The following is a 22788-nucleotide window of genomic DNA, read 5'->3' as shown; positions in this document are numbered from 1 at the left end:
CTAATCTTAAAAGTTAATCATAAACCCCCGAAAAGGTGATCAGACCATTTAAAGGAAATAAGGACGGTTGAGATTATTCAGAGCTCGAGTCATATGGAACTGGGGCAAGTTAAACACAAAGAAAACCGTTAAAAAGCAAAGATTCGCCAAATTGGCATGAGGGTTGTTCATAATAATGAGAATGAGAGTGTCGCCCAACGGTGCTTTAGAAGTGACAAATGAACAAACAGATGTTGAATATAATTGTCAAGTCCAGCACCATCAGAAGAGGCTACAAATTTAAATTGTGTTGTTTGCACTTGGCATGTTTGAAGACTGGAATGACGAAGGCATTTTGCTTTGCTACCTAAACACTTTATCCTTCGTTAACCCCTTTTCAGCCTTATTGTTTTTCTTTCGTACCCCTCGTTCGGAATCAGTAAAAACAACTAGAAAACGCAAGCATGGCATGAAAACAAAAGAAGAAAAAAACAACAAAACGAAAAAAGAAAAGAGAAAAAAAAAAAGCAGAAAGGAGAAATGAAAAAGAAAAGGAAAATGATAACAAAGAAAAGTCAATTGAAAAAAGAGGAATTGGGAACTACGTTTGACCTGATTCCTCAAAGAGGATACGTAGGCGCTTCACGGCTCGGTCATAGGGTACATAGTGTGCATAGTGTGCATGGTGTGCATGGTGTTAAAAAATTTAAAAAATATATATAAATAAATAATCCCCAAGCAAGAAACTGGGGCAAGGGTTGCGCTTATTGCAAACAAAATATGATTTCGAAGGTTGTAATTTTGAACCCCGAATTTATTTTGTTTTTGAGCCTTTAATACCCTTTCTTTCTAGCCCTATCCAAAAATTCACATTACGGTCCAAAGAAAGACCTTATGATCAGTCTTCAAAAGATGCCAAGTCGGACAAATGAGAGTCTTACTAGTGAACATAACACTCTGCTCCACAGCAGAAAGGACTCTAATCTCCAGCAGAGAGAGTCATACCGACAACACTCCAAATCCCCAGCTGGAAAGTGATACAAATGAGAGAGTCTTATCGGTGAAAAACCTTCACAGGCACCATAAGGCGATGAAAGCTGAGAGAAAAACCAAAAATGAGAGAGACTTGATAGTGAAAACCCTTCGGGCACTACAAGTCAAATAAGATTGAGAATCGGATGGGGAATTGCCAATTGAAGATCTTGAAAGATGATTGACGGCGGAGGATAGGCCACATATGCATGTCATGACCATTAGAATCGGTATCTGCATTTGATAGGTTTTTATTTATAGTTTCTTTTGTTAAAGAGTCATTTTTCTCCTTTGTCTTTTTATTCTGTTCCCTTTTATCTTTTTCCTTTCATAGAAAAATCCCCAATAGAGTCTGTTTAGTCAGAACAAGTGTGAATTGACTTCAAAATATGCCATCAGCTTTCCAATTATACAAGATGAGATCTGACTAGTACATCCAAGTGGTATAGTCAGCAAGGAACAAGCGCGAGACCAGTGTCAAAAAGATATCCCCAGCAAAAGGGAATTGACAAAAGGATTGACGAGTGTCAAGAGGGATATCCTTGCCGAAATCAAAGGTTATAAACCTCAAGGCCAAGGCCAACGAACAAAGCAAGGAGAGCAGTGAGCATGATTTGGGAAATTCATACTAGACTAAAAGGTCGGGGAAATGCCAGTTTCCGAGCTATGCCACAAAAGAAGAAGGATATCCCCAGCAGAAAGGGATTATCCCCAGCAAATAATATCATCCCCAATAAGTTGTGGAACGCAGAGCAAGGAAGGAGAAAGGGAAAGCCATCCCCAGTAGGAGTATCACAACCAACCACCGCGTTTTAAACTAACAAATTTTGTTTGATTTGAAACAGGTAAAGGAAATTGCATTGATGACAGAAATGCATGCCACAAAGGATATTGTCAAACTGGGGCAGAAAATTTTCCTTTCATTTAGAAAATTTTCTAGAAGTCAGGTACCCATTCAGAGAAGAATAAAGATAACGCCAGTCTCAAGGGAAGTGGTCTTAGAACCAGTGTTACCCCCAACATAATAAGTTTCAATGGAGGAAGTTGTTCCCCAGCAAAGGGATGAAACTTGAGCTCAGAAAAAGCAAGAGGCCAACATCATTCCCAACAGCCTTTCGAAGAGTGAAGCACTAGTTCTGAAAGAATCAAAATCCCCCAGCGGTGTTATCCTCGATAGTGTTATCCCCAGCTGATAACATTTTATCCCCCAACAGGTAAATAAATAATTCCCCAACAGTGTTATCCCCAGCAGTTTCGAGGAGTCCAACACAAGTTTGGTGAAAATCGGTATCCTCAGCGGTTCCTTTCGGGGAAAGGCAAAACGAGTCTTAAGGGAGGTAATCTTCGAAGGAAGAAGCTATGCAAAAAAAAAATACAAAAGAATAAAAAAAAGAAAAAAAAGAATAAAAAAAAAGGGAAGCAGTTTGCAGAGTAATGAAACATCCTACTTAAAAGGGAGTACTTTTGGAAGGAGTAAGATAACATATTTACTTAGCAGAGTTATCCTCAGCAGTGTTATCCCCAGCGGATCATCGAGATGTAGAAGCATCCTCGACAGAGTTTCGGGCAACCCAGAGTGGGTAAGGAAGAAAAGGAAAAGTCATCCCCATCAAAATAATCCCCAGCAGTTTCGAGGGAAGACAACACAGGTAAGTAAATAATTCAGGAAGAAGGAAATGGTTCACCCATAGGAGATGCATTTCCTCCTAAGTTTAGTTTCACCCATAGGAGATGCATTTCCTCCTAAGTTTACTTTTACCCATAGGAGACGCATTTCCTCCTAAGTTTAGTTTTACCCATAGGAGATGCATTTCCTCCTAAGTTTGTTTTAGTTTCACCCAAGGAGATGCATTTCCTCCTAAGTTTGTTTTACCCATAGGAGAGGCATTTCCTCCTAAGTTGTTGTTGAACCAATAGGAGAGGCATTTCCTCCTAAGTTTAGCTTCACCCATAGGAGATGCATTTCCTTCTAAGTTTAGTTTCACCCATAGGAGATGCATTTTCTCCTAAGTTTACTTTTACCCCATAGGAGATGCATTTCCTCCTAAGTTTAGTCTTACCCATAGGAGAGGCATTTCCTCCTAAGTTGTTGTTTAACTAATAGGAGAGGCATTTCCTCCTAAGTTTAGTTTCACCCATAGGACACGCATTTTCCCCTAAGTTTGTTTTTACTCATAGGAGAGGCATTTCCTCCTAAGTTGTTTGTTGAAATCAGGAGCCCGTCTGAAGAGAGGAAAGGCGTTTTATTTTAAAGTTGTTTAAATCTCGCCAACCTAAAAGGAATGGTGTTTTGTTTTCATTTTCAGTTGTTGAAGTTGGGAGCCCGCCCATAGAACAGAGGCATACATTTCAGTCTTTTCATTTTCAGTTGTTGAAGTTGGGAGCCCGCCCATAGAACAGAGGCATACATTTTAGTCTTTTCATTTCAAGTGTTGAAGTTGGGAGCCCGCCCATAGAACAGAGGCATACATTTCGGTCTTTTCATTTTCAGTTGTTGAAGTTGGGAGCCTGCCCATAGAACAGAGACACACATTTCAGTCTTTTCATTTCAAGTGTTGAAGTTGGGAGCCCGCCCATAGAACAGAGGCATACATTTCGCAGAGGAATACATTCAGTCTTTTCATTTCAAGTGTTGAAGTTGGGAGCCCGCCCATAGAACAGAGGAATACATTCAGTCTATTCATTTCAAGCGTTGAAGTTGGGATCCCGCCCATAGAACAGAGGAATACATTCAGTCTTTTCATTTCAAGTATTGAAGTTGGGAGCCCGCCCATATAACAGAGGAATACATTCAGCATTAATTTTCAAGTATTGAAGTTGGGAGCCCGCCCATACAACAGAGGCATACATTTCAAGATCAAGTCAGAGGACAATAAAACAGAGGGTTACAATAGGAATCCCCAGCAGGAAACAATAAAATTCCCCGGCACCGGGAAGCAGAAGGTTGCAACAAGAGGTCCCAGCACAAACTCAAGTGCATGTGTCAAAAAGAAGAAAAGCACCGGAAAAAATGCAAGCAGACAAGAAAGCAAGGCAACAAGAAAAATTGCAGTCTAGCCTAGCTTCTTGTTTTCTTTTAAGCACGGTGTAACAAGGAGATCGGTAAGCAGTGGTAATAGCATGCAACAACAGTAACATTGCAGTCCTACGGTAGTCCCAGCTACCAAAATTTCCCGAACTACATTGACCTGATTCCTGTTTAGCCCAGGATATGTAGGAAACCTGTGAAGCAAAGGTTCGGTCAAATCTTTTTCAAAAAATGCTTCATACGGAGTACTCGGATGGGCAAAAATCGCTCGCTTCATCTTTGCACGAAAACCCTTCGTGTCTTCGGGCAAAGAGGGGCAGCTGTAAGCACGTGATTTTTGCCCTATATGAGAATTACTTCCAAAAAATTCAAAAATAAAATAATTTTCTTTGGTGTGCAATTTTGTGATATTTTGTGATATTTTTTGAATAATTATTTGTATTTGTCTGTGCATGTTTATTTGTTAAATTAATAAAAATACAAAAAATGTCGCATTTTGCATGTAGGATTTAATCCTACAATTGTTAGTAATTAAGTTTGTTTTACAAAAAAATAAAAATTACAAAAATAAGCATCGTTCACATTTTTAGCATTTAATGTCCAAATATACAATTTTATGCTTAGTTATTACTTAATTGTGCGTTAATTGTTATTGGGAGTTAATTTGCGCTTTTATAACTTAATTTAGTTCTTAATAATAATTTAAGTATTTTTATAATTTAGTTTTAGAAAAATAAAAGAAGAAAAGAGAGCAAAAAATAAAGAAAGTCGGAATTGGGCCTCTTCTTCAAATTCAAGCCACAAGCCCAAAAAATACCCAATCTTCCAAAAATGACCCAGTCCATTTCGAACTGGGTCGACCCAGTCCAGTACCAACAACCCAACTCCCCCTCTTCATTTTCATTTTTTCATTTTTACAAAAAAAAAAAAAAAACCCTAAAACTATACTAAGTCATCCGCCCCCCTATCTTCTTCTTCTCCAAGCTTCACCAAGCTCCATCCATGGCTGCCCTTACATCGTCTTCTTCAAACACACACACACGCGTACAACTCTTTCACCATCATCTTTAACCTCACGCGAGGTAGATCCAAATAAAAGCCAACGAATAGCTCGTCGTCATCGCTGCTCCATCGCCATCGCCATCGTTGCCATGGCAGCTCCATCGCGACCTGCTTCAGTTGCGTTGTTGCTGCCTTCATCGACCTCGTCCCAGCTTCGCCTGCTGCATGACGAGCAGCTCCCCCCCCCCCCAACGTTGCTGCAGCTACTGCTTCATCGTCCAAACGGACCCAGCTACTTCTTCTTCGTGTTCGTCGTCAACCCGTCGCGCTGCTGCTCCGTTCTCCAAACGACCAAGCTGCTCCTGTTTCTGTTTTGCTGCTGCCTACCGTCGCTATGTCGCCGCTGATGCTACTCCGTTTTTGCTGCTGCTCACGTTTCACGCTGCTGCCTCCTACTGCCTCTGCGTCGAGAAAATGGCCAGCTGCTACTGCCTCACCAACGTTGTTGTTTCTTCATCTTCTTCGTTTCTTCGTCGTTGTTTTGAACCGGTTAGTTGGTTTAAGTTTCAATTTTGTCCATATTTTTGTTTGATGTTTTTCGGATCCAAAATCGATAAATGATTCAATTCTTGTTTTGTTTGTTCGTCGTTGAAATAATTTTTTAGTTTGTTCATATGTTTTGTTGAATTAATTTTTAGATTTCAAATGGAAATTTAATTAGTTGTTTTTCATGTTTATTTCATGTTTTTTTTATTGTTTAGGTGAAAATTTGTTAGCTTAATGTTTGTTAGATTCAAATTGAAATTTAATTGATTATTTCTTCAATTTGTTTCATGTTGTTATGTATTTTTCAGAAATTATTAATGTTGTTTGAGTCATTTAATCCATCATGTTTGTTGTTTTAAAAATAGATTCATTCATGTTCATACTTTGTTTGGTTGATCTTGAATCCGAAATTCGTATAGTTTGATTTCTTGTTTATCATTTATGATTACTTCTTGAATTTGTCTCATAATCTTGTTTAAGTTTAATATAGGAATTGTTGGTTGTAATGTTGTTAGAGTTGATTTTAAGTTCAATGTTATTGAATTTAGAAATCTGAATATACTTGTTTGTTATTGTTGTTGTTGAATCTGAAAATAGATTTGTTTGTTGCTAAAAATATTGTTCAATCAAATTTTAGTTGTTCTTTGTTGTTCAATTTGTGTTCATGTGATTTGTTGTTGAAATGTTGAAGAAATCATGTTCATGTGATTTGTTGTTTAAATTTGTCATATTGGCTATATTTTGGTTGAGTGTGATTAATTGATTTGTTATAGCTGATGGGGTAGTTTGGTAATTTGTAGTACGTTCAGGGGTAGTTTTGTAATTTCAGTAAGGTCGGAGGGGTAGTTTAGGAATTGTACATTTTGTAATTTTTTATGTGAAGCATGAGGGACAAAATGTAATGGGGTGGGTTGTGATATAGTTGTTTAATATAAAGGGCGGACAAGACAAAATTTAGTGGGGAGGAATCTTGTATTTGTTTAGTGAAGCATGGGGGACAAAATATAATGGGGTGGTGATGATATATTTATTTAATGTAATGGGGATGAGTGAGAAGATAATGGGTTTGGTAGAGGAAAGGGATTGATTTTAATTGATTAAAGGGTTGAGATTATATATAGGAAGTCTTGAACACAAAAGAAAAACACACAGACAGAAGAGGGGGAAAGAAGACGGACAGAGAATAGAGAGAGAACGAGAAAAAAGAACACAGAGAATAAGAAGGACAGATAGGATAGACAGAAAAAAGAACGGACAGAGAGAATAATAAGAGAGAGAAAAAAAAGAGCTGAATATTTAAGAGAGAAAGAAAAATTCCGAAAAATATTAAAGCTTTCAAATAAAAAAAAAACTAAAAAAATCTTCTGCTTTCTTTCATTGTTTGAAATCAGCATTAATTGTTGTTGTTTCATCAAAACTTGAAGCTTTTGTTTTTGGGATTACTACTCCAATGGTTTGCAAACTCTGTTCCTGGGTTGTTACTGTTGCTGGACTGTTGTTGCTGTGCTGTATTGTTATTACTGCTGTTGATTCTCATCTTCATTTTTCTTTTGCTTCCAATATCAGGTACACAACTGACACGCTGGTTATTGTAAACTGAAACATGTAGCATGAATACGAAAATGAAGAGTTGAAGTTCCAGATTTATTTTAATTATATTCTAAATTTTATTTGTATATATAAATTGTTTAGCTTACTCTAATCAGAATCATGTAGCCGTTTAATATATATAGTGAAACATCGGATGATAACTTAACGGACGAACTATTTATATAAAGTAAAATAAACAAATGGTGTAGTAACTTCGTCTAGTTAATTCGCTATTGTTGGATGATTACCATGTCTCAAAAAACACGTTAGTTTATCAAAATAGACCATTTTGGAACCTGGAGGAATGTTGTTTAGTTAAATATTATTGGTTAATTTCAGCATGTAAATAAATTAAGACATTTTTTTATTTTATTTTGTAGAGACAAATTTAATAGAAAATAATGTAGGCATTTTAGGATTGTCTTTTAAAAATAAATGAGACGAGCCTCGCCGAATAAAAATACAAAATTGTGGGTCCCTCGATAAATGTTTAATTAAAATAATTAGACTTTGGGATGAGCCGTTTAGCAAAATTCCACGGCCTTACCCAGAAATAATAATACGTTAATTGCTTTAGGCGCGCATTTTAATAAGCTTACCTTCTTAAACTCGGGTGTGCATTTCATGCGACCCAAATCCAAATCCCAAAACATTGAATAAAAATGTGCTTCGGATTGCGGGTGCATTTCATGTGACGTAATCCAAAGACATGTTTAAACAATGTTCACATTCTTTTAAAATAATAATAATAAAGCGGTAAAAAGTTAAAATTGGCACATAAGCTCATATTTGTATTAAAATCAGATAAATAAGCCGAATATGACAGTTGAGCGACCGTGCTAGAACCACGAAATTCGGGAATGCCTAACACCTTCTCCCGAGTTAACAGAATTCCTTATCCGGATTTCTGGTACGCAGACTATAATATGGAGTCATTCTTTTCCTCGATTCGGGATTAAAATTGGTGACTTGGGACACCCTAAATCTCCCAAGTGGCGACTCTGAAATAAATAAATAAATCCCGTTTCGATTGTCCTTTAATTGGAAAAAACTCCCTTGTACCCTCTCGGGTATGTAAAAAGGAGGTGTGACAGGTTTTTCCATCTTTACTTTTCCTTGGCCGAGGTTTCTCAATCACTTGTACTTTTGAGATCCACTCTTTTGTTTGTGGAGTGATCTTGTCAATGGTTAGTCTGTACTCCATTTATTCTATACAATCTGCAGTGGAAAAGAAGAACAAAAATAATAAATCATCATTTACTGAAAGATAAACTATAGACACCGACAGATAATTAAATAGAGGAACTGAGGACGCTATTTGGGTATAAACTACACATCACGACAATTAGCACACAAATCTAGCACTACAGTAGTCTTACTGTAGCAAACACCCACGTTGTGTAGATATTTATGTTTTTTAAAAATATAAGATTATTGCTTGTCTAAAAACTTTCTGGGATCTTCCTACACTGCTAAAATTACATATAGGTATCATTTTCTACCAGGATGTGCGTATGTTTCTTAGCTGTTGTCCCCTACATAGAAGTGTCAATTTTGCGGATATTACCTATTAGTATTAGGAACATGTACCAGACCTACAGCCAAGTGTCTCTCTATGACCATGTTAGCCAATATTGTAGGTTATTGTTGTTTTGTCTTGGGTCAAAACAATCATGTACAAAGAAGATATCCTCTCTGGTCTGCATCACTTCAATGAATGCATTCTGATTGCTACGCACCAGATTGTGTACCAACAGTATGTTGTATCGACTTCTTCATAGGTTTTTTAGCTAAGATACTATGTGCTCTAGTTGCAATATCCTCATAAAATAGCCTTTTCAATATTTTCATTGTACACAATATTTTCTGTGCAGCGATCAACCTCAAGCCGATTCTGACTGCACCGTACTAGGCTAATAACCTTTCAAGGGTCTATAATAACCCCTTTTTTCCCATAACTCACAAGAACAACCCTCATATCTAGAGCAAACCTCCACAGTCCACAACCCAATAAACCGAGTGCCCTCCAGGAATAAATTCTTAAATTAGGGATATTACCACAATCTTCACACTTGGTTTAAATCTTCAATCAATCAAGTGACTACATGTCACACTTGTACAATCTTCCTGTGAGATACGCTCTCATGACCTTTCACACTAGGTAACAAGTTTGCACATCCATACCACCGGTCACACTAATGTTGTAAAGCATATCAAGAATCCGTAACCCAGATACAAAGCCTCCGATACAAAAATGCCAATCTCAGGTGACACTGAAGACAATACCAACTTACTCCAAACATTCAAATCCCCTTCCTACTCATCCAAGCTCGTGACATCCTTGTCAACACCGAACCGTAACCTTGATCCTCACTTTCAAATTTCATATCGCTCACTGCACCTAACATGCCAATATGTGATAGTACAAGAATTTCATCATAACTCCTGAACCACTAATAGGGTAAACACTTCGTCACACAGAAACATTATACTTAACTCATTCCGAGAGGACCATAGAAACACGCGAGTGAATTCTCATAACCTTAGAACATTCAAATCCTCAAGTAGCGGTCTAAACCACCATATCCCTTTTGGGATCCACCTACACATAACAAGCCGTAATACTTGAATACTTCCAAATGAAGTTAATTACGGCGGCCGTCAAGCCTCGACGTACTACACAAATCACATGCATAACTTAATTACGCTGAAGGAACTAATCACCGCAACCATTATGCCAATTCAACCATGGCTAACCAATCTAACTTCTTCTTCTAATTCATCCTTAACTTGCCTTAGAGATAATAATAGCTCCATTCCTTACATCACAAACCTAAACCCGCACTCATCTTGAATGACCCCATTCCACGAGACCACGTTGTCTCCAAACCCATGAACCATTTCATACCCTTCTTGCACGCACATTCACATCTTCAACTGGTGCACCCATTATGATAATTTCCATACGAATCCGAAGTCATTTTCTCTTTTTCCTCCAAATGCTACTCTGCAAGTCAAAAATATCATAGATTATTCCATGCCTCTTATCATAATCCGCTCCAAAAGCTCAATTTTTAACCATATCGCGGGTTTGAAATCCTTAGGCATCGCATTTTGTTTTTCTTTGAATTTACTAGGACCGTTATCGAGAGTCACCCACTCTGGCTTGGTCCCGAATGTACTCAACTCCAAGGCTCCGCTGGCATATGAACACCCATCTTAATGAAGAACCCGACTAAATCACTTCCCTTGTAAATCACCTCTGTGCGAAGCATAAATCATGAATTTTCCTAAATCCCGAACATGAGTCAATAAGGCCAACTATAGCACACCTTTATCAATTCTTTTGCCCAAATTACCACTTATGTTCTTTTACCTTAGCTGTAATAGCTCACCAATATGCTGATAATCCCGAAACCTTACATGTAGATAACCATGCAACCCAATTGCAGGCGATAGGACTCTCCCACTTAGCTTGAAGCTACTATTACACAAACTCTAGGACCAACCAAGATTCTTTCTCCATTGTTGACATGATCTTGCACAACCAACCCACCAAATTCCTCGAAATCCTTTTGTTAGCATTTCATGAACACTTTGAATCTCTAGAAACATTCACATATTCGACCTCTTACTAGATAGTAAGTAAAATCCATTCGCGGAAGCTTCGCCAACCACGCGAATGCTGACCTGCTCACAGGAGATATTCCACCTGTGAAAATTACATGCTGACATCTTCCAACGTCGCTGCACGGGGTACAATCACTATGACATCAATAACCCATCCTGAGCCCGTTCTCATTCACCAACTGCATTAGTCCGCTCGCTCCTTATGGACATCAACTAAATGTGCGACAATATCTTCAAATTTCAAGTTGTATTGCATCCTTCTTCATATCAAGCAACTCCTTTCTGTTGCATCCAATCTCCCGCCGTATAATAGCCAATATTTCAAATTAAGCTCGTGGACCCAATCACCATTCACTAAATTCTCAAATCACTCTAAATTCTTCCTCAAGGTGTGTAGTTATCCTGCCACTGAACCCATATGCTACTCAGCCACTCTCCCACTTTGGTCAAACTCACTCCTTTAAGCAACTACTCGAATTTTTTTAACTTTTTACGCCTGACCTTCTAGAAATTTAACCACCGCCAGACACTTCCCATATGTCCTTCCTCATCTTTTACTGCCTAGTTGTTGCCTTAAATCAATATCTATCTCTGTAGCACTTGAACCGATAGATCGCTACTAACTTTAACCCTTTCCGAAGATCTACCTTCTCTAGCCGTCAGCATTAGAAGTACCCATTCAATCCTGAACCATCGCACCCCGTTATCTCTGACAGCCGCTCCTCCAATACTATCTCACAGTATCCTGCCCCAAAGGCGAATTGTAGAAGATCATAACACCGGCGAACTTAACACATTCAATCGAGGATGACGATACAACGTCGCAGATAAAAATTCCACCATACTTGAAAATACCAAGTCTCGTTACTCTATCAACCCAAACCTAGACATTTATAGCCCGATTGCCTTTCCTTCACCGGAAATAAAATATTGAATCTCTAAATCGTGCTCTGAGTGGACCTCCTTTCAAGTCATTCACTGCCCCAACATAGGGGCAAACACCTTACCATCACATCAATACCGCGCGATAACCGTTCATGAGCATCATAGCAACCTGTGCATAGACTCAAAGCTCTCAGAAGTACAGCTACTGAGCTGAAATGACAGAATATCCTTCCGCAAGGCGACGACAATAGCCCAAACAACTATGCAGGGAAAAACATCCCGCACCGCATCTGTAGTACCATTACAATTCCTTAAATTCCTGATTTATAACAAGCGATTCGCCTCGCATGAGATTGAATGGAAAGGAAATGAAAACATAAGTCTCAAAGGAATCAAACTGCACGGTGAGGAATCAAGAAGGAAAGTGCTCCTAAAACCCCTGTAGCCTCTCGAAGATAAGTACAGACGTTTCTGTATCGATCCGTAAGACTCTATAGACTTGCTCATGACTCGTGAGACCTAAGGGAACCTAATGCTCTGATACCATGTTGTCACGACCCAAAATCCATCAAAGGTCGTGATGGCGTCGAACACCACTATCAGGCAAGCCAACACCAAGAAGTTAATTAAATTCTCATTTTAGTATTTTTAAAATCATTTCTTTTCCTTACATCAAACAATATATAATGAACTTCACTGACTAAATAATGATGTCTTTAACAAATTTGAATACTGAAGAATCCCATAGTCATCCTAGAACCCGGTGTAACAAATGCATGAGCATCAACTAAGAAATATACATAAAATACAACATCTTTCCGGAATACAAATTTGGACAGAAAAGGAAATATAATAATCTGAAGGGACTCTGCTGGCTGTAGGTCATCTCGAGAGATGCAGCTCACCTAAGTCTCTGTATCCACCATGCTGCTGTGTCCAACTAGGCCACTAGACATACATGTGCATGTGCAACAAAAATGCATAGTTAAGTGTAGTATGCGTACGAAAACAACGCGTACCCAGCAAGTATCTAGTCTAACCTCGAAGAAGTAGTGACGAGAGATCGACTTCGACACTTACTAGTGGTCTAATAATATAATCAGTTGTGGATTATTAAAAACAGTAGTAAACTAAAGGGAATCATGTAGCAAGTAAACAATCTATCTGATAATAAGAGATTTCCAAGTACATATTTCCTAAATTGTCAATATATCTCAGGCCAGGAAGGCAATATCATTATTTATAATTTCAAGGCAAGCAATACAAGCATGCACAAATCATGTCAAGGTCGTACGACCCGATCCAATATATATTTAAACTATGCACTGCGAGAGGGTCGAATGACGCGAACCATAGATGCATTTATTTAATCTACCGAGGCTTCGACCCGTTCCACAAAAGATAAACACATTCAAACAAATAATCAAAAATTCATCAAAGGGAAATTATCCAAGAAAATGGCAATTCCTCTCTTAACAGTCAAGAAAATGTTATTTAGCTTTTTAGAAGTTTATTTACCAAGTTCAATATTATTTAAGCATTTTAAATTGATAAATAATTTCCAAATATTAAAAGTAAAGCATACTTTTGGGTCCTACACTACCCGGACTTAAGCATAATAGTAACTACGCACGGACTCTCGTCACATTGTGCATACGTAACCCCCACAAATAGGAGCACACATTAAATTATTTCACCTATGGGGTTAATTCCCTCTTACAAGGTTAGAAAGGAAACTTACCTTACTCCGAAGTTCCATAACCGGCTTTCAAGTCCTTCCGACGACTCAAATCGATGCACAATGCTCCAAGACTAGCCAATAATTATGCAAACCCATTAATTTATGCTCAATTACTCATTATAATCTAATTTATTACAATTTCTAACCCCGATCGAAAAGTCGATAAAAATCACCCTCGGGCGCACGTGCCCGAATTTCGAAATTTTTCGAAGATAAACTTTACCCATAATTGCACGAACTCAAATATATAATTTACTCTCAATTTCATGCCCAAATTCATGGTAGCAATCCAAAAATACAAATTCTAGGTTTTTCCACCAAAACCCCAAATTTCTACTAATTTCCATGTTAAAATCTATACATAATCAATGTACTTAACTCGTAATAGGTGGGGATAGCTTACCTTGCCATTGATGATGAAACCTCCCTCTTGAAACCCTCCAAGAATTGCCCAAGCCAAGAGAAAATGAAAGAAAATGGGCCAAATCCCGTCTTTAAAACAACTCACTGCCCAGCACCGCCCTTCTTCGCGAATGCAACAATACCCTCGCGTTCGCGAAGCACCCTGCTTCTGCCCTAGAATTCCTTCTTCGTGTTTGCAGTCTGCAGATCGCGTTCGCGAAGGCCAGCTATCCAGACCCTTCGCATTCGCGTAGGCCAACGACCTCAGGCCAAGTCCTCTCCTCCTTCTACGTGTTCGCGACCGACCCTCTGTGTTCGCGTAGTTTCCTTAGGCGACCCCTCCGCGTTCGCGACCTGAACCTCGCGTTCGCGAAGGCAAAAAACCAACAGCCTCAAAATTCCTCTTCGCGAACGCGGGACTCTCTTCGCGTTCGCGAAGAAGAAAACCAGATACCAGATATTAGCAGTTCCAAAACAGCCCGAAATGATCCGAAACCACCCCGAAACACACCTAAGGCCCTCGGGACCCAGTCCAATCATACAAACCAGTCCCACAACATAACACGGACCTGCTCGAGGCCTCAAATCACATCAAACAACATTGAATTCATGGATTGCACCTCATCTGAAGCTTAATGAACTTTAGAATTTTCCACTTCTATATTCGATGCCGAAACCTATCAAATCACGCCCGATTGACCTCAAATTTTACACACAAGTCATATTTGACATTACGGACCTACTCCAACTTTCGGAATCGGAATCCGACCCCGATATCAAAAAGTACACTTCCGATCAAACTTCTCAAAAACCTTCAAATTTCTAACTTTAGCCAAATGACTTCAAACTGACTTACGGACCTCCGAATCCACTTCCGGACCCGCCCCCAATACCAGAATTAGCATACAAAGCTATTCTTAGGCTCGGAATCCCAAATGGATACCGATAACACTGAGATGCACTTCAACCCAAATTTATGAAATTCTTCCAAAATGCTAACTTCCACAATAGGCGCCGGAACACTTCCGGGTCAACCTAAACCCGATCCGGACATACGCCTAAGTCTGAAATCATCATACGAACCTGTTGGAACCTTCAAATCCTGATTCCGAGATCGTTTACTAAAATATCAAACCTTAGCCAATTCTTTCAGCTTTAAGCTTCCGAAATGAGATTTTTCTTTCTAAATCAACTCCGAATATCCCGAAATTTAATTCCGACCGCGCGAACAAGTCATAAAACCTAAAATGAAGCTGCTCATGGCTTCAAACCCCTGAACGACGCGCTAGAGCTCAAAACGACCGGTCGAGTTGTTACACTAACCCACCTCTCCCACCCCATCTCTCCAAAAAGGTTTTTTTTTTCTTTTCAAATTTCAGTTTTTTTTCCGTCACCACCCACCCTACACCCCCGGCCCCCCCCATACACACACAAAAAAAAAATTATTATATTTACTTTTTTTGTATTTTTAAATTTCTATTTTTTTTTATTTTTCTACACCACCCACCCTGCCCAACCCCATTGCCCCCCACCCCGCAAAAAAAAGTTTTTTTTTACTTTTTTTTTTTTGTAATTTCAAATTTCTATTTTTTCATTTTTCCGCACCACCCACCACCCACTCCGCCAAGCCCCACCCTCCACTGCCACCACCGCGCACAAAAAAATGTTTTATTTACTTTTTTTTTTTGTAATTTTAAAATTTCTATATTTTTTGTTTTCCTGCACCATCTATCCCCTCTCCCACCCCTACCCTTACCCCCACACAACTGCCGCCCACCCCACACAAAAAAAGTTTTTTTTTGTAATTTTAAATTTCTATTTTTTCGTTTTTCTGCACACCTCTTCCCCCCTCCCCGAAATTTTTGCTTTTTTCTTTATATATTTTCAGTTTTTATTTTTTCATCTTTCGGTTTATAATTTTTTCTTAATTTACTTATCAAACACCAAAAAATGAGTAAGATTAATACTTGTTTTCCAAGAAAATATTTCCACGGAAAATATTTTTCGTTATACCAAATACACCCTTAATTTTCTATTATTTAGAAATCTTCATTTAATTAACTATTTTACTAATATATTAGACTTGCAATCAACTAAAATTTTGATTCTTAAATCTTTACTTATATGAGTTATATAAAAATCCCTAATATTTAGGAACTTAATTTACCCTAGACTTTATATAGCTACAGTTTGCATAATAGCGTATTGTATTTTGACGTATATTGTTTATCACAAGAAGTTACCATTTTCTGATATAGTAGATTCAACTGATTCTTCCAATTCCTTAGAATTTCTTGTGCAAGTTGTGCAACCATGTCACAACAAATACCAACATTTCACATATATAGTCATCACAACAAACATTAAAATTTACTGTAAAATTCAACAAACTTTCGAACAATACCATGCTTGCTTAGTATTTGAGTGATTGTCAATACCAAGCTGGTGGCAATTACCTGATAGGCTTATCAGTTGAGTAACAAAGTTCTATATATATTTTTCTTGATCAACTGAGGGCAGGTAGCATTGGATGACTTCAGGAAAATGCTTGTAGTCTTTGCAGAACCCAAGGGCGAACCAATACAGACCTCTTTGTTTCGATTCCCCTTTCTCATTTATGTTTAATTTGACTCTCTTATTTCATTCTCTAATGCATTTCTTTTCTATGAGTGAAGTGGAGTTACCATTACTCATCTTCTTGCTGTTTGGCCAAGTAAAAAATTTATAATACTACTAATTATTAATCAATAAGATGTTAGTAACCACAAGCTCACCAACAAATACATAATCATAAGAGCAAAGGAAATCTTGTGGGAGTAGCTGTAATAGCCTTATTTGGTATAGAAAATATCAGTTGTAAAGCTTCATTCTCATCATTCTTAAGGAAAGTGCATATGCTGCTTTATCTCCAAGGCTCTATCAAAGCTAGTGATTAATGATAAATAGGTAATGACTACTGTAATACATATTGGCCTCTCTTTCAGAATTTGGGAGTTCTATTTTAAGCTAGAACCACAAAGACAAGTTTCCATAAGCTTTCTCAAACTCCAAGATCAGTTGAAAACTTGTTGTGACAGAATAATGGCACTATTAGTCAAAGATAGCTTAAATTTCTTCTACTTCAGTTACTTCTTCTTTAATACCATCTTATCCAACAGATACATTCAAATGTGTGCTCATGGGAGGTTCAGTTTTGACATTTTATATGATAAGTGAGAATCCTGATTCAGCTTGGCATATGACATGGGAAGATGAACTTTTAGAAGGCAATTTCACAAACACATAGTAGGCAAATTGAAAGAAAAGCTGCGAAAGAAAGAAAAATTGAGATCTAGCAACAATTGGTGATTCCTTAGACTTATTAAACCCAGAAGCAACGCATGAAAAAACCAGAGTGGGGGAAGATCAAGAAATTCCGCTCAAATCAATGCACCAGGTTTCCTACACAAAGACCTTCAATAATCGGTGATGTCGGAAGTAGCAGCAAAATCCGTAAACTTAACATAAAAAGAAATCTATAGATGAAGTGGAGAAAGAAAGAAGATGAACAGAAGCAGACTGAAGGCAGGTTAATTGCTGGTATGCACGTACCGAGGAGTTCTTATATTGCACCACTGGTCAAGTTGCTCTAGCTTTCAGTAAACTTTTGGAGAAGGCCAAAGTAGTCCTTGTATAATATTCAGCTGAACATAAACATTAATTTGTATATCTTAACAAACTGTATAAAAAGGTTGCCTAACCATTATAATTTATTGCTTTTGCAATTAACACAAGAAGCAAAGAGCAACACCAAACCACCAATACTAGCTTGAGCAATAACCAAATGATAATCAAAAGGCTTCGGAGGAGCTCCAATAGGCGGGAAAAATGGAGCTTTTATATGTAATAATGATAAAAAAAAGAAGAAAAAGGAAGTAAAAAGCTGCACAAAGTACTCATCTAAGCTAGTGACTCATTTTACATGTCAGAGATAACAGAAACAGTACGAAAAATTTGGTGAACTTTACAATTTTTCTGTCTCTAACATCATATGGTAAAAGAAAAAATCCACATACTTTTGACATTCATACCTCTGAGTTCTCTAACAAAATTCTAGATAGCACTGTAACAAGTTTAACTTATTTGAGAACTTTTAAATAATAAGGAGGTTGTTTACTATCCTTAGCACAGCTAAGAAACTCTAGTAAGTCAAAAATAGTACATGCCAACATTAGGACAAAAGTGATTTTCCTGGGATGCAGCAAAAATATGTCACACCTATATTTTATCAACAGAAAAACTTAGATTTCCAACGTGCCGTGAATAGTATTTTACTTAAAAAATTCTGGAAGTATGGGCTAAGCAAGAATCGACTTGACAAAAAGAAGTATCAGTAAGCACCAAGTTTTCTAATCACATCAACATCAACAAGCAAATAACCTCATCCTCATGCATCTTAGGACCATTGTAGTCAAGCAAGATAAGTCTACTATTTGTCCGGTTATAAGCAAAGCCAACGTGTTACATTGAAAGCTTCCTGAAATTAGGACACAGGGCAACAAGTATTTCTTGGAGCTATCTCTTTATAGAATTAATTCATTTCAAGATTCCCAAGTAAGTTTAAGTGGATTAACTTAATCCCTTAGTAGCATAATGCTAAATTTGTCACGAATTGGCGGGGAACAAAACAAGTTGTTCTTCCTCTTGGAAGTCTCATCTTTTAGTAAATTTTCCCTTTCACGTGAAGCAAAGGTTTCAATTTCTTCCAGTAGTACCTTCATTGACTCTGGCTTCACTAATGACTAATTGGCCATGTATATAGCTAAATGTCTGTTACTTTACTGACCAAGCAGTCCATCCAAGGGAAGACAGGAAAAACTTAATCCATATAATGATATAAACCATTTGGAAAAAGATAGTTCAATAAGAAGATCAGAAGATAATTAAGGCACCTGTAGAATACCAGTAACAACAAAATGTAATTCTTTTAATGAAAACAAACTCTTCCCTTGACCCTATTAGATTTGTTATTATGTTAACGTGTGTGAATGTGCAATAACCAACAAAAGTGTTCATCATAATAAGCCAATTTTCCCATTCAGTCTTGAAAATGATTGCAAGAGCTTCATTATTTAAAACTTCAATTTAGAGGTTTGTCGAATGCAGTGCATTACCACTAACATTGAAAAGATTATGCGAAAAATCAAAAATAGAAGCACACTGTTTTGATGCAAATACCAGAAAATCTTCAGAACACAGTCATAAGAACGTAACTAAGCCCCTACCCGCCACAAAGAATAATAAAAATAATTTTTATATACCAACTGTCACAATAAAATTCCCGTAAAAATTCATTTTTCACAATAAATTCCCACGAAAATTCTAAAATTCAATTCAGACACCATTGTAAAATTTCCCCCTTTCTTCTTCCAACGAAGCAGCAAAAACTCATTCAGCCAGAGGTTCAGCAACTATGTAAATTCAAAATAGGGCAAAGTCAGACATAATTTTTCTCTAAGATGCAAACGCCTACCAAATCTAGAGCGGAGATGAAGCTTCGTGGCATAGACAGTCAATTAAATTGATTCGAATATGACCTTATTAAGTGTATACATTTTAAATATTTTTAGAACCCGTTTGACTGTGAAAGTTTTTACACTTTTTTTCGAAAAAAATTCATTTATTTCGAAATCAGTGTTTGGCTATAGAATTTTTAATTTTTACATGAAGATCAATTTTTTTTTTCCGAAAATTTAGAAAACTCCAAAAGCTATTTTTTATAATTTGCACTCATATCACTCACAAAAATTAGAAAACAACTAAATTTTTTATTCATGTCCAAACATCACTCTAATTTTCAAATACCATTTTCACTTGAAAAAAAATGTTCACTTTTTTTAAAAAATTTACAATTCTTATGTCCAAACGCCCACTTAGCACATGTATACATAGTTATTCAAGATTGAAAAAAAATAAGTTCAATTCAGCCCACAGAACTCGTCCTCGATTCGCATCCATCTATTTTTTGAGGGAAGAATTGGGAACTAATGACTCGTTTCGTTGGAAAGAAGTTATCCCAGGATTAATTATTTCAGGATTAATTATACCGAGATTAATTATTCCATCCTTCCATGAGGATTAAAAAATACTACAATCCCAGATAACTAATCACCGGATTAATTATACCGCATTTTTATCCAAATCAGATATGAGATAAATTCTTCTTAAATTTAATCCCGAAATTAATTATTCCTTATCCCTCGTACCAAACGAACCCTAAGGAAAAAATTATATACAAAAACTGAGAATATATAAGAAATTAAATTAAGGATGAAATTGGGTGTAAAAAAATTAAATAAATATGAGGGTTTAGAAGAAGTACCTAATAAATCAAGCTCCCTTTTCAAATGAGATTTGTCCAAATAAGCAGAAAGAGATCTACTTGATCCTTTCCTACAATACAATAAGCAAAGAGTAGCCCACAAAGCAAAGAAAATCACCAAAGCCAAAGGAAAACCAAAGAAGAACCAAGTGCTGAAACTTATAGGCTTTTCTTGAGGAAAATAACTCTTCCACAATCCCACCAATATCAAATTGACACCTGTCCCAGTTAATGTACTCATTCCTCCAATTGATGCGGAATATATAACCCCTAAAATAACTGCTTTACAGAAGTTGGTTACAAGCTGATCGGAATATTCCGGCTGGCTCCGGTTAACCGACGGCAACCGTTGCAAGATTCCGGTGGCCACCGGCATCATCATCACGGTGGCTGCCACGTTGTGCATCCACACGCTGACGAAGAAAGTGGTGCCACAGATCCCGAGAAGAAGAAGTGGTGGATTCAATGGATTCCCACAGAATAAGAGGTCGTTTGGTAGAGTGCGTTAGAGAAAAAAATGCATGCATTGACTTTGTGTATTAGTAATGCTTTGTTTGGTACACTTTTTCAACCTATGTATAACTAATACAAGTATTAGTTATACACCCTACTTGGTATTAGCCTATGTATAAGTAATGCATAGAAAACCATGGCATTAGCTATACAAGGGCTATTAATGCATGCATTAGCATGGTTAAAGACAAAATTATCCTTAAAGTCTCTTAAGTTAAAGAATATGGAGGGCATTTTTGTAAACAATTAAATTTCTTAAAAATTATGCAATGCATTTTAATTTTTAATACACCACACCAAACAATGCATAAGAAATAATCTCTGTATAACTAATGTTTGCATTACTAACCCCTGCATTACTAATACACCTTATTTAGCATTATTCTTATACGCCCTACCAAACGACCCCTAATAGTGTTATCTGCAGTGACAGAGCCAGAATTTTCATCGAGAGATGTCAAAATATAAAAAATTAGAGACACCAAAAAATTATGGGGAATTAATGTATAGTATATATGCATAAAATAAAAAAAGTTATCTCGCAATACAGTGTTTTTTCAGCGGAGAGGTATCAAATTGATACACCTTCGTTGAATGTGGCTCCGCCACTGGTTATCTGCATGACCCATGCACGTCAATTTTTGTCAACAATAATTCAACTATACTACTAGCTAGAAAAGTGTCATCATTCACCATATTCATTAAACTCGGTATTTTATGTGGACAATATTAAAAGTTATATGTACATATTTAATTAGGAACGCATAATTTAAAAAAAATATAATATGTTTAGAATAAAAATTTAAAGGTTGAAGTTAACAAATAAAACTCGCCTCTGCTTATAGTAGCGTACATAGTTAATCTTTATATAAAGAAAATAATAGGCCAAATTAGATATTGACATCGAAAATGATTAATAAAGGTAAAATGTCAAAAAGAGAAAAACCAACAACAGATAATTGCTGAAATCTAGTAAAGATAGCTATATCATTTATATTCATATATTGGAATAATAAATAGGAAGAAATCGGTTAAAGAGGAATTAATTTGATGGTAAGAAGTACTCCTAAATGTTAATTTCTTTAACAATTTTTTGTAGCAGTTGAATAAATAAATAACTAAATATAAGGACCGAAACTAGCTTGAACAATAAGTGTGTGACATATATTTTTTAAGGCTTATTAATTAATACCTTAATTTATAATATATACTTTATTTTAATTTATCACTCGACTATAGTGAATTAGTATAATTTGGTGTATAGGATTCGGATAAATTTCTTCCATATTCCAATTTCGCGACACCCAAAATTCAGTGACGGAGGCAGAATTTTCAATACGGGATTAAAAAAAAAGATTATAGTTAGTGGGAATTGAACATATGACCTTACAAATATTTTGGACCTCCTTGACCACTAAGCTATGCTTTTGGGCTATGTCAACAAGTTTCAAAACATAATATATAGAAGTAAAAAATAGATTTGTCCTTATATATACAATGTAATTTTTCGACGAAGAAAGTTCGGGTAGCCCCTTCCGCCCTCCTAAATCCGCCCCTGCAGCCACAAATAAAACAACAAAATTTAACAAGGAATAGAAGAATATTATTACTCACATTTAAGGCCAATCTTCTGTGTATATTATAATGTTCAACAGCAAGAGCAAGTATAAAACTCCCAAGACCTAGAGCAATAACATCATCCATATAAGAATGAGCAACGTCGTCGGCCGACGAAATTCCGAACAACGGGAAAAGAAACAACGGCGACATGGAAGTTATCGGCATCGGCACCGCCTCCGACAACCACCACGTGAAAACCCAAGCAAGAATTCCGAGCATATTTGTGCTAGTCGCCGGAGCATCATTCATTTTCACAAATAAGCAAATAATTATACATGATAAAGGTCCTAAAATTGTGAAGAAATTCATAAGTGAAAAAATTGAGTGAATAAATGTATTCATACTTTGTGACCTGTGAATTGGAAGAAGAGTTTCTTTTTGGTCATTATTAGTCTCATCTCCATTCATTTTGGAAGACTAGAATAATATAATAAAAGAGGAAAGAAGAAAGAGAAAAAA

At 36.9% G+C, this 22788-nt stretch overlaps 1 protein-coding gene across 1 annotated transcript; it reads right to left on the bottom strand.

Moving 5' to 3' along the window:
- Positions 1 to 17044: 17044 nt before the first annotated feature.
- On the bottom strand, positions 17045 to 22578 carry LOC107782613 (tonoplast dicarboxylate transporter). The gene is made up of 3 exons (XM_016603511.2): positions 22324 to 22578; positions 20197 to 20701; positions 17045 to 17518 (listed from the first exon to the last, which is right to left on the bottom strand). Exons 1-3 carry the CDS (start codon positions 22576 to 22578, stop codon positions 17454 to 17456), a joined length of 825 nt encoding a protein of 274 aa, XP_016458997.2. The 3' UTR covers positions 17045 to 17453.
- Positions 22579 to 22788: the final 210 nt, after the last annotated feature.

Source organism: Nicotiana tabacum, chromosome 8 (assembly GCF_000715075.1).
Source record: "Nicotiana tabacum cultivar K326 chromosome 8, ASM71507v2, whole genome shotgun sequence".
Lineage (NCBI taxonomy): Eukaryota > Viridiplantae > Streptophyta > Magnoliopsida > Solanales > Solanaceae > Nicotiana > Nicotiana tabacum.
The sequence above is the reverse complement of the archived record's forward strand: the minus strand, read 5'-3'. Positions and strand labels throughout refer to the sequence as shown.